General features: G+C 38.3%; 1 protein-coding gene across 1 annotated transcript in view; it reads left to right on the plus strand.

Annotated features, from left to right (window-relative positions):
- The first annotated feature begins 558 nt into the window (after window positions 1-558).
- The window catches only part of LOC110451792, a 25,554-nt gene continuing 12,755 nt past the window's right edge, over window positions 559-13,357 (plus strand). The window contains exons 1-10 of the mRNA XM_021499967.1: window positions 559-656; window positions 2,336-3,800; window positions 4,192-4,229; window positions 6,246-6,320; window positions 7,037-7,200; window positions 7,926-8,037; window positions 8,608-8,745; window positions 9,631-9,772; window positions 9,907-10,038; window positions 10,386-10,522. Coding sequence (XP_021355642.1) covers window positions 2,477-3,800; window positions 4,192-4,229; window positions 6,246-6,320; window positions 7,037-7,200; window positions 7,926-8,037; window positions 8,608-8,745; window positions 9,631-9,772; window positions 9,907-10,038; window positions 10,386-10,522 — 2,262 coding nt within the window. The 5' untranslated portion in view covers window positions 559-656; window positions 2,336-2,476. The remainder of the gene's footprint in view (window positions 657-2,335; window positions 3,801-4,191; window positions 4,230-6,245; window positions 6,321-7,036; window positions 7,201-7,925; window positions 8,038-8,607; window positions 8,746-9,630; window positions 9,773-9,906; window positions 10,039-10,385; window positions 10,523-13,357) is intronic.

Consider the following 13,357-nt stretch of genomic DNA (forward strand, 5'->3'; position numbering starts at 1 on the left):
GGATATTTGAATCTTTTGTTTTTGGGCTACAAAGATGGGTGTAGGTATTGTATATGCATACTAAAGTTATGGTAAGTATTACATCATGAAAATTGGTTTTACTTCAAAAACCTCAAAATGATATATGTAACGTTACATGTGTGGGTATCGCAGGACAGGAGGTTTGGCCAATCCGTCCCTATACCTACCTAGCCCTATAACACCAAATAACTCTCTGTATTGCTTTATCAAACTAACACGATGAACTAAATGAGCAGGCGTAGGCAACCCAGACGTATTTCGCTAAGATCATAGACTTTAGACAATCTGATTAAAATCATATCATACATTCTCTACGTATCACCTAACGTGATACGTAGAGAATGTAGGATATGATTTTAATCAGATTGAGACTTAGATGATATATAAAAATATAAGTCTCTGGTTCAACAATATAGTAGGCACTGAAGGTATACGCTGTTATTATCGAGTAAAGTAGGCCTAGTTTCCAAATGACTAAAATAAATATCGATGTGTGCGCGTGTGTAGTAACTATTTAGTAGTGCGATACCTAGGTTTATTACTCATACTTTATCACGTGACATTTGGCGAGAACGTATCAAAACAAATATGGCGCTGTCACCGAGTTGTCTGTCTACCGGCCCATGTGAGGATAGGTACATGCTTTTTGTAGTAGGAATCACAGTTAATGTCTTTTGACATCATACCTTTATGCTTATTTTTGTTTCAAAAGGATAAAGTACATTCATCCTGTGTCATTTTTGTGAGATTAATGATGAAAATAGACGGCAATGTTGACAACAGGTCTAGATCTGGGTGCTACTACTTGTACGAACACTGATACAGTAGACCAACTTCTGATGACAAACACGTCAAAGTAGACTGCGTATTAACACGTTATACGAACACTCGGTAGACGATTTCATTAGAATGTCACAAGTACGTGTCCTTCAGGCTACAGCTAATTGTTTTCCACCAAATTTTCTTTATGTCTACTGTGATTTGGAAATAACCAAAATTGAAATACGTACTTAATTCTAAATTTGATTTTGAAAGAATCATTTCACGTTCGACCGGTATCGTCATTTAGTAATATTCAATGAGTTGATCTACACACAGGAACTTGAATTTCTAACAGAATGGTCTATTTAAGCTCAGAGAACTGATTAAGCCCAATATATACCCCCCCTTACCATAGTTCTATCAGAATGGTCTATTTAAGCTCAGAGAACTGATTAAGCCCAATATATACCCCCGGGTATATGTACCCACGGTAAGGGGGGGGGGGGGGGTATTTTTTGGGGTTAATCAGTTCTCTGAGCTTAAATCGACCATTCTGATAGAAATTCAAGTTCCTGTGATCTACATGATATTGAATTACCCTGTAAAATAATAAATTATATCGGAATATATTGCCTGAAAAGTAATAATGTTCAATGTAGGCTCAGTACATCCACACATGTCGTTTGTCGCAGAGACCAAGTACCATTGACATTTCGAAAATGGATTTATTAGCTAGAAATAATTTAAATCATCAAATGTTATTATGTTACATGTATATGCAACGTTAAATAAAGCTTCTTGAATCCTAAATCAAAACAAATTATTTTAACACCATGCATTTTAACACTTTGTACAGCTGGTTCTATTTCAACTCAAATTCTTTGTCTTTTAGGGGTTAGGTAAACTTGAAGTTTGTATTTTTTTTGTAAGTAATTACATACCAGTGTAACAGGAAAGAGAGTTGCCTATCTGAAGATCACAAAAGAGTGTTCACATGTAGGCAGAGTGGAACTATTACAGAAGTAGTTTATTTTTCACAGATTATTTAAATACATGAAATATGATGGCCTTAAAGATTTGAAAACAGCTAGCTTTGTTTCTGTTAACAGTTTCAACTTAACAGTAAAAACAAAAAGATTTGTCTGATTTTTGTCTTGCCGCCACGAATTGGAAGCGAGGCTTAGGTGTTGCTTTTCCGGCAACGGCATCAACAAAACGTTTTGCATTTAAGTTAGTTTCTCTGAAAATATAAGTGCTAAACCAACCAAACTTGGATCATAGATGCATCTGAGGTAGTACATCTCAACCCATGCATCAAATGCTGGATGCAGCCTACCTTTCATGGTCCATTGACTTTGTCAGCATCTCCATCAATATTAAGTGTTTGCGTTTAAGTTTCTGTGATATGTGCATTGATGGTCAGAGCGGAGCATAGGCGAGACATTAATCCAAATGGCTTGTTAATATTTGCTGTTTCAAGAAACACAGGTATGACTTTTTTGTTTTAAAAATCAATATTTAATCTGACTAATAAATTTCTGGTCTGTTTCAGTTTGGACAGGTGTACATGGCCATGTGACAGATGTTTTTGAGATTTCACTGGGGTCAAATTGTCTATTGATGACACTTCTGACTACATGCTGCAGGTTTGCCTTCTATCACATTGACCCAGGTAAATACTCAATCTGTTGAAATGGCCAACCTAGATTCATGTAAAGGTGTTGACTCTCAAAGTGATTCATTGGACAAACAACCTTCAAAATCGAAAAAGAGTTCTAATGGAAGGAGGGTTCTGCAAAGATCTGATGAAATTGACCAAGATGTTTTACAGGATGACAAGCGTTACGGCAGTGTCCCAGACCTGGTCACCATGGCCAGTTCACAGCAACACACACCAACAAAATTATATCTTTCCAAGAGTAATGATGACAAACTGCCAGACCTGGTCAGTCCCGTTAATTCCCCAAGTGATTACTTCAGAGGGAATGATAACTCTAAGGAAGTAGCAGTTCAAGACAGTAGAGAGAAAAGTGGTATATTAAAAAGGACGCCTTCCTCACAAGCTCCTGAATTTCAACAAGTTCCTTATTACAGGAATGTTAGTTTTCAAGAAACAGAAAATCAGAGGGATGATATTCCTAATGAAGACGAAGTAAAAACCCGCCGTCGAAGCTATAAAGATTCAGGGTATGGGTCAGATGGGAGTAAGAACAACTCCATGGGCTCACAAACTCAGGAGGGAGATGTATTTGATGTAGAAGAACATACATTGAAGGTTCTCCAAGAAAAGATGAACTCCAACACAAATGGTGAAGTTTTACCAAACATTGGTAAAGTTTTACCAAACATTGGTAAAGTTTTACCGAACCTTAGTATCATGTCATCAGTGACACCCACCAATTCATTACCCTCTCCCTCTAGTGTGGAGAGTGGCTCTACTGTCTCGGGAGACACCACAAAGCACAACTCTGAAGGTGAAAATATTTCACAGAAACAGTCATCTTGCACCCCACCTACAAATTTTTCACCAAAAGAAGGGTCAAATATGCCATGCCTGTCTATGTTTGGTGATGAGGAAAGTGAGGAGAGTATCGCTGGCAATATTCCACTTGTAAGTATGTTATACTGTACACAATCTAGAGATGACCTGAAGCCCTCAATGAACTATGTCAACAAGAATGGTAGCATGCCAAGCAATGTGAGTGCTAGCACAGGCAATGACAGTAGTGTGTGCCTCCCCAGTGACATCTCGGGCATGTCTGATCCCAGCTTTCAAACCCCATCCTACCGCCACGTTTATAAACATTATTTGAGTGATGGTCAGCCCATCTCCAACAACATGGAGTCGCAGGCACCCAGGACTAGTGAGGAAGCAGACACACTTCCAATATCTCCATTAAGTATGCTCTTACAGATGATACAAAATGATGGGTCACTTTTAGAGAGGTGTATGGAGGACCCCTCTGACTTTCTGAAGATGCTTGATTTTTATAAGCAATCAAGTACACCCTCACCATGTAAGTACAGCGCTTTGATAAATATGCAGTAATACTTTTGCAAAGCATTTGAAAACTTGGCAATTTATTGCCACACCTTTGCAGGAGATTTATTCAGATTTCTTGTCACCTGCATCCTACACAAAGTAGGCAGTTGATTTCAGTACATCTTATATGACCTCATTACCGTTCTTCTGGTTTTTTCATGAATGTAGCCAGTAAAATTTCTGTAGTAGGAGGTTATTTTTGCAGGATACTAGCTACAAATGAAACCCCTGCCTTTGGAGGTAATGCGATACATCACAATTCCTGTTTTAAGTGGAAATGTACATGTACAGCGCATTTAGTTGTATGATACCTTTTATGTCATTGTGTTTGATGTGATAGTAAAGTGGTTGTAATTGTATTTCAGACCAACTGAACCAAGAAAGGCCACACCAACATTATGAGGTAAGTGAGTCGGTCCTTCCTAATTATGTCAGACCTTACCAACATCCCAAGGTAAGTGAATCAGTGATGCCTAATAATTGTAAACAACATCAACATCCTGAGGTAAGTGAGTCTCCCTACCTAATCATGATAGACCCTTCCAACGTCCTGAGGTAAGTGAGTATCCCTACCTAATCATGATAGACCGTACCAACGTCCTGAGGTAAGTGAGCCTCCCTACCTAATCATGATAGACCGTACCAACGTCCTGAGGTAAGTGAGTATCCCTACCTAATCATGATAGACCGTACCAACGTCCTGAGGTAAGTGAGTATCCCTACCTAATCATGATAGACCGTACCAACGTCCTGAGGTAAGTGAGTCCCCCTACCTAATCTTGATAGATCCTACCGACATCCTGAAGTAAGTGAGTCTCCCTACTTAATCATGATAGATCCTACCAACGTACTGAGGTAAGTGAGTCTCCCTACTTAATCATGATAGACCCTACCAACATCCTGAAGTAAGTGAGTCTCCCTACTTAATCATGATAGATCCTACCAACGTACTGAGGTAAGTGAGTCCCCCTACCTAATCTTGATAGATCCTACCAACATCCTGAAGTAAGTAAGTCTCCCTACCTAATCATGATAGATCCTACCAACGTACTGAGGTAAGTGAGTCTCCCTACTTAATCATGATAGACCCTACCAACATCCTGAGGTTAGTGAGTCTCCCTACCTAATCATGATAGCCCCTACCAACATCCTGAGGTTAGTGAGTCTCCCTACCTAATCATGATTGAACCTACCAACATCCTGAGGTAAGTGAGGCTCCCTACCTAATCATGATAGACACTACCAACATCCTGAGGTAAGTGAGGCTCCCTACCTAATCATGATAGACGCTACCAACATCCTGAGGTAAGCGAGTCTCCCTACCTAATCATGATAGACCCTTCCAACGTCCTGAGGTAAGTGAGTCTCTCTACCTAATCTTGATAGATCCTACCGACATCCTGAAGTAAGTGAGTCTCCCTACTTAATCATGATAGACCCTACCAACATCCTGAGGTAAGCGAGTCTCCCTACCTAATCATGATAAACCCTACCAACGTCCTGAGGTAAGTGAGTCGCCCTTCCTATTCATGATAGACCCTTCCAACGTCCTGAGGTAAGTGAGTCCCCCTACCTAATCATGATAGATCCTACCAACGTACTGAGGTAAGTGAGTCTCCCTACTTAATCATGATAGACCCTACCAACTTCCTGAGGTGAGTGAGTCTCCCTACCTAATCATGATAGACACTACCAACGTCCTGAGGTAAGTGAGTATCCCTACCTAATCATGATAGACCGTACCAACGTCCTGAGGTAAGTGAGCCTCCCTACCTAATCATGATAGACGCTACCAACATCCTGAGGTAAGCGAGTCTCCCTACCTAATCATGATAGATCCTACCAACGTACTGAGGTAAGTGAGTCTCCCTACCTAATCTTGATAGATCCTACCAACATCCTGAAGTAAGTGAGTCTCCCTACCTAATCATGATAGACCCTACCAACTTCCTGAGGTAAGTGAGTCTCCCTACCTAATCATGATAGACCCTACCAACTTCCTGAGGTAAGTGAGTCTCCCTACCTAATCATGATAGACCCTAGCAATATCAGTTACTGTTGTCATGACCTTAGATGTTGTGTTCCAACCAAACATTTACCAATTACAGCATTATTGTGAAAGTGAATTGTATGTTACATCATTATACAGATAAGTGCTTGTGTATATACCTTAACTCTAGTTTTAATTCCCTTTTGTAGTGTTGTTGTGTTAAGTTTAGTCAAGCAATGTTAAAGTCTGAAATACATTTTCTAATATGATATATAATAAAAAAATATTTGACTAGCTGTCTACCCTTTATAATAAAAAGATTTGACTAGCTGTCTACCCTATTTTTGGAGAAGTTAGGGGTGAGAACTATCATTTTTATGCCTTATGCTGCAACACTGATACAGTATTTGACAACCTGTCTTTTTTCAGGTGATATCTGCCAGTGATTTGGAGTATATTTCCCGGTGCCGGGATAGTTCCTGCTCTGACCCCAAATGTAACAAGGTAATTACAGTATGTTACCTGACACAACTTCAAACATTTACTTTTCTGTGCCACTGCTTTGTAGTTAATGATATTCCAATACTGTTCTCCATAATTACTACATGTTGTTTACTTGCAGAAAGTCCAGATTGTTCCTAATAAGAGTTTTGGGGTTGCATTCACCATACTCTATAGTAAAAACTATGTCTAGAAAAAATTAAACTTGCTATGTGAATAGTTTGACAAGATCTGGAATAAACAGGAAATCATCTTCACATAAATACAACAAATACAATGTTTAGTGTAAGCTGCAGTGGCTTTAATTTGAGGTCTGCAAGTTTAGAGTCAGCTGAAGTTATTCCATCCACCGACTGTAGATAAGAAATGTAATGCAGTGTTGTTGTAGGTTGAACATTTCACCTGTACCTTTAACTCTGTATTCCAGCCAGGTGTAAACGTGACAGAAAAGTGTGGAACCTAGGGCATCCCTTATCTCCAGTCTAACGTGATTACATGTCTTTGCAGGATAAATGTTTGAAGTTGACCATAGAAAATATAGTAATAATAATATTCAAACTTTCATAGTAAGGGCTGTAAACTCAAGTGCTGTAATATGTCTGGGATAAACTTCACTGTTAAACTAAAACCTTTTCTGTTAAACCAATATGCGTTAAAAGTTGAAATAATTTGTGCAATATTTAGCCTTTCTCTTATGTGACGGTCATATTGTGTTACAGTTGCGTGAAGCTGTATTAGGCCTGACTCAGGCATTGGCTAGCCGCTGGTCACTGGAGTGTAATACGACCATCCACCAGGTTGGTCAGGCCCTGTACCATCATGCCAAGGGATGTGGTCACCACCTATATAAGTGTGACGTACACATGTGTCACCTTCTACGCAGGTAACACAAATAAAAAATCAATTCAATGTAGACAGGGAAATTTCAACAAGAGAGTATGGTTTGTGAAGTCAAATATGAGGCTTTGCTGAGTCGACATCGTACAAGGACAGCTAGATATATATATTAAACCCACACACATTTTTTTTGTTCATTAAAGACGTTTAACAAAGAGTCAAAGTGTCATTTTATTGAATTACTTCACTCATCACCATCAGTTATGTATCCTCTTCGAATGAAGGAAGACCTTGCATTAGTTCTGATTCTTCTTCTTATATAATCGTTTCCAGACCCATAACTTTAAAACAATTAGAGATATCTTGGCAAAACTTTCAGTTATTTTGTGAAGCAATAAGCTTTGGATATGATTTTATGAGATAAATTGTGCTCTTCATAAAAAATATAAGAAAGGAGTGAGGATGATTACATGGTCCTCTGTTTTGGAGATTGTACTGCCAATGGTTTTGGAAATATTTACATATGAATTGTAGAAAAATGTAAAAAGTGAATGTTCATTGTAGCAATAGATGTTGTAAATATAGGTCACCGCAGTCTATTTCAATATGGAGTTTCTCCCTGAATCTCTGATGCAATCTTGTGAAGTGGTCTGTGTGTAGATGTCTGGTGGCATCCCTGTGTTACAGTTAACTGATGATATGGACTTTATAAGACCTGTCTGGTCAGTGTAAACGTGGTTAGGTTACATTTGTCGCTTTGGTTTGCTACAGTTTTACTGATGGTATTGAGGAAGTGTCCCAATTCCTGCATTGCAACAGTTTGCCGTCGCTCAATCTTGGCCAAAAGTTTACTGGATATCTAGCCAAGGGAGGGTTTATAAAGGTAAGGGAGAATTACACAGGTAAGACAAGACTAAATAAGTAATCAAACAGTGGAGTGTACAGGTGGACTCTGCACGAGAACTTTACCTGTGGACTTTACTGACAGACTCTACTAAAGGACTCCTCTGGCAAACTCTGGTAGTGAACTCTGTGGATTCTATAAGTGGACTGTATTTATTCACTCTAATAGTTATTAGGGCCCCTCATCTTTATAGTAATCACAGGGTCCTTCTGTGTGTCTGTCCACACTTTTGTTTCCGGAGATTATCTCAGAATCCAAAAGAAAAACCTTTTAGAAATTTGATATGGTTATATACTGTGATATGGAGATGTGTAATAGGGATTTACTAAGTATCTAATGCCAATGTCACTGTTACTAAAAATAGACGATGGGGTATTGCCTGTATCTCGAACTCCAAAAGACAAATCTAATGTAAATTACACAAAATGATACATTGACCTGGCAGTGTTCTAGCAGAATCTTACTGGTGGACAGGCAGACTCTAGTAGTGAATGAAACAAACAGGAAACAGGGTCATATGTGATCACAAACATGTTCTGTTTGCTACAGCTTACCCCCCCTGGCGCCGCTAACGCTGTGCCTAATCCTGACCTCATCCTCATCACCACCTTTGGCAGCTTTGGTAACGTGGCCCTGTTCACTGAGGAGGAAACTCAAACGGACAGCAAAGACCGGATATTGAAGCGTGTAAGTTGTTAGATCTGATTTGAAGAGCTTAAGTAAGATATTGGACCTTATGTTTAAGTAAGTTGTGAGACCTGATATTTTAGTATGTTAGTTGTGAAACCTGATGTTTTGGTATGTAAGTTGTGAAACCTGATATTTTGGTATGTAAGTTGTGAGACCTGATATTTTGGTATATAAGTTGTGAGACCTGATATTTTAGTATGTTAGTTGTGAGACCTGATGTTTTGGTATGTAAGTTGTGAGACCTGATGTTTTGGTATGTAAGTTGAGAGACCTGATGTTTTGGTATGTAAGTTGCGAGACCTGATGTTTTGGTATGTAAGTTGTGAGACCTGATGTTGAAGTATGCTGTGATGTTGAAGACAACATGAAGCACTAGCATGTTTAATTAAAGTTGCCTTTGTCCAGTTGGCATTCCTATTCCCTCAATGCTTCAAAACCTATGCTAGTCACTATTTCTATTTAGTGTTTTTCATGCCATTTCCTGTGTGTTGTTTTTCAGTACAAACTTCAGTTTCTTTATGTGAACAACTTTTACTTATTTATTTTGCATTTATTGCTCAATCATTTAATTATTTATCAATGATAATTTTTATAATTCTTCTCTACGAAGCAATTTAAATTCTAATTCATGAAAATTGATAAAAGTAAAGTGAAACCATACTTAAAAGACCACCAGTCTATAACACCACAAGCATTCCTGTTTTTGTTTTGCTCACCTATCACCTGGCCCAAAGGGGAAATAGAGTTTTCTAGAGTCTTTGGTTCAGGGAAAGGTTACAGAATCTATGATGACTCGTCCAGAGGAAGCTTATGTGGTTTATAACCTGTTTATTATGTAGATCAGACCCATTTATCATTGTGAACTTTTATTTGTTTGTGTAGATTTTTAAGAAAGACAGGGGAAAGGATAACTTGGTGGAAGTGTACAGGAAGCTTAGTTGTGAAGGGCACCATCACATCACTCCCCACATGTGGGTCCACGACACTGCTGACTACCTGTATGTGTGTACAGAATTCATCTGTGGTAAGTATTCACTGAAAAGTTCACTTGCTCTTCAATTGTTAATGAAAATAATTGAGATTGTTGAATGGATGTTGTAACATGTTTACACAGTGTGTTTTGTTGTAAATCTTACATACTTCACGTTGTTTTGACAGGTGGCACACTGGAAGAGTATCGAGACTTACACATTTTTCTGCAACCAGACGAAGCTACATTTATAATGCAGCAATTACTCAACGCTCTGACATTCCTTCATGAAAAACAGATCATTTACCTGTACTGGACAGGTAAGTCTACCTAGCATAAGGGATATCTTCCTGCACAGTAAATCCTTGTCAAGCCAGACTTTATATTTATAGACAAAAATTACGAAGACTGAGCTTTCTGAATTAGCGAAGCAGGAACACTCAATTGGAGTTACAGATTGTCTTAGTCCTGGTTCTACTGTACTTGATAAACAAGTTAGTGAAAGAGTTACTTTCCTTGATACACAACAATTAATTAACAAGGTCTCATTGTACTGGATATGTGAGATATTACCGGGTATGATAATTAAAATATGTGTCATGAATATGTGTATGACTGATAGATACAGACTAAAAACAGTACTGAGTAATCCTACCATTGTTTTCAGCATCAAATATGCTGTTTAAGGATACAAGTCGTAGGCAGGTGTACCTGTCTAACCTTTCCATGTCGGTCATCAAAACCACCAGTGTCGATGTCAAATTCCACAAGTCTTCACTTCCAGCCTGCATTGTACCTCCTGAGGTGAGTGTACTGTACCAAAGATTTGAGTGCACTGTACTACCAGTGTTAAGTGTATTATACCCTTTGAGGTGATTATTATACGTTACACCTCCAGGTGTATTATACCCTTTGAGGTGATTATTATATGTTATACCTCCAGGTGTATTATACCCTTTGAGGTGATTATTACACAGGGGAACATCCAGGTGTATTATACCCTTTGAGGTGATTATTACACAGGGGAACATCCAGGTGTATTATACCCTTTGAGGTGATTATTACACAGGGGAACATCCAGGTGTATTATACCCTTTGAGGTGATTATTATATGTTACACCTCAAGGTGTATTATACCCTTTGAGGTGATTATTACACAGGGGAACATCCAGGTGTATTATACCCTTTGAGGTGATTATTATATGTTACACCTCAAGGTGTATTATACCCTTTGAGGTGATTATTACACAGGGGAACATCCAGGTGTATTATACCCTTTGAGGTGATTATTATATGTTACACCTCAAGGTGTATTATACCCTTTGAGGTGATTATTACACAGGGGAAACTCCAGGTGTATTATACCCTTTGAGGTGATTATTGCACAGGGGAACCTCCAGGTGGATTATACCCTTTGAGGTGAGTATTATACGTTACAACTCCAGGTGTATTATACCCTTTGAGGTGATTATTGCACAGGGGAACCTCCAGGTGGATTATACCCTTTGAGGTGAGTATTATACGTTACAACTCCAGGTGTATTATACCCTTTGAGGTGATTATTACACAGGGGAAACTCCAGGTGTATTATACCCTTTGAGGTGATTATTACACAGGGGAACATCCAGGTGTATTATACCCTTTGAGGTGATTATTACACAGGGGAACATCCAGGTGTATTATACCCTTTGAGGTGATTATTATATGTTACACCTCAAGGTGTATTATACCCTTTGAGGTGATTATTACACAGGGGAACATCCAGGTGTATTATACCCTTTGAGGTGATTATTATATGTTATACCTCCAAGTGTATTATACCCTTTGAGGCGATTATTTTACAGGGGAACCTCCAGGTGTATTATAGCCTTTGAGGTGATTATTATACGTTACACCTCCAGGTGTAGTATACCCTTTGGATGATAATTATACAGGGGAAACTCCAGGTGTATTATACCCTTTTAGGTGATTATTATACAGAGGAACCTCCAGGTGTATTATACCCTTTGAGGTGATTATTATATGTTATACCTCCAAGTGTATTATACCCTTTGAGGTGATTATTTTACAGGGGAACCTCCAGGTGTATTATACCCTTTGAGGTGATTATTATATGTTATACCTCCAAGTGTATTATACCCTTTGAGGTTATTATTTTACAGGGGAACCTCCAGGTGTATTATACCCGTTGAGGTGATTATTATACAGGGGAACCTCCAGGTGTATTATACCCGTTGAGGTGATTATTATACGCGGTACCTCCTGATTCAAATGTTGAATTTTGGAAGAAACTTGATAGCATACTTGAAAAAGCATCAGACCTTTCTCTAGATATTTTATTAGTAGGGGACATTTATGTTAATCTTCTTTCTCTTCAACCAGCTTCCCACCTATCAAGATTTCTTTCTAAATTTAACTTATGCAATCTAATAAATGAACCCACACGTATTACACCAGAAAGCTATAGTTGCATCGACTTTGTATTTACAAACAATAGAAATATTATAAGAGGTACACAAGTAGGCGATCCATTTTGTAGTGATCATTCTCCAGTACATATTAGTATATCATATTGTGTATTTAAGCAAAACTCTTATAAAAAGAAAATCTGACAATATGACGCTGCTGATTTTAATCGAATGAATATCTACTAAATATGGATTGGCAACAACTAGCTAACCAATCCAATTCGAACGAATTTAGTATCATCATAAATGATGCAATCACTGAGCAGATGGAAAGATATACACCATGTAAAACTATGACAGTAAGACCAAATGATAAATCTTGGACGAACCATAACATCAGAACTAAAATGAGGCAAAGAAATAGAATTCATAAAAAGGCAAAAGTAACCAATAGCCCTGATCACTGGACGCGCTTTAGAATAATTAGGAATGAAGTAATCAGACTTATTCGAGAAGCAAAATCTAATTTCATTGTTAAACTTCAAAATTCTCTTGATGATAAAAATATACCCCCTGATAAATGGTGGAAAATAGCTAAAACCGTATTAAAATTTAACAATAAGTCATTTCACTTCTATCTTGTCTTCATCTAACAACCTTGAACTTCCTGATGATGTAATTGTGGAACTTCCTTACTCCATATCAAATATTCAAATAACTAGTCAGGATGTCAAAGTCAGTTAGAAAACATGATGGCTTAGTTCCTAAAGTTATTAAAAAGTTAGCACCATCTCTTATCCTGCCACTTAAACTATTATTAGCTCACCTGGCCCGAAGGGCCAAGTGAGCTTATGGCATGGTGCGGCGTCCGTCGTCCGTCCGTCGTCCGTCGTCCATCGTCCGTCCGTGATGGTGATGATATTTGGTCAGAAGCATGCTTGGATGAAGAGCTACCAAGTTTGTTCAAATAAATGACCTTCATCAATTTTCAAGGTCACAGGGGTCAAATATGTAAAAATCTTTAATCAACTTCTTCTGAATAACCAAATGGCCTAGGATGATGATATTTGGCCAGTAACATGCTGGAATGAAAGGCTACCGAGTTTGTTCAAATAAATGGCCTTGTCTTATATTCAAGGTCACAGGGGTAAAATATGTTCAAAACCTTTAAAAACTTCTTCCGAATAACTGAGAGGCCTAGGATGATGATATTTGGCCAGTAACATGCTGG

Source organism: Mizuhopecten yessoensis, unplaced genomic scaffold, assembly GCF_002113885.1.
Source record: "Mizuhopecten yessoensis strain PY_sf001 unplaced genomic scaffold, ASM211388v2 scaffold6205, whole genome shotgun sequence".
Lineage (NCBI taxonomy): Eukaryota > Metazoa > Mollusca > Bivalvia > Pectinida > Pectinidae > Mizuhopecten > Mizuhopecten yessoensis.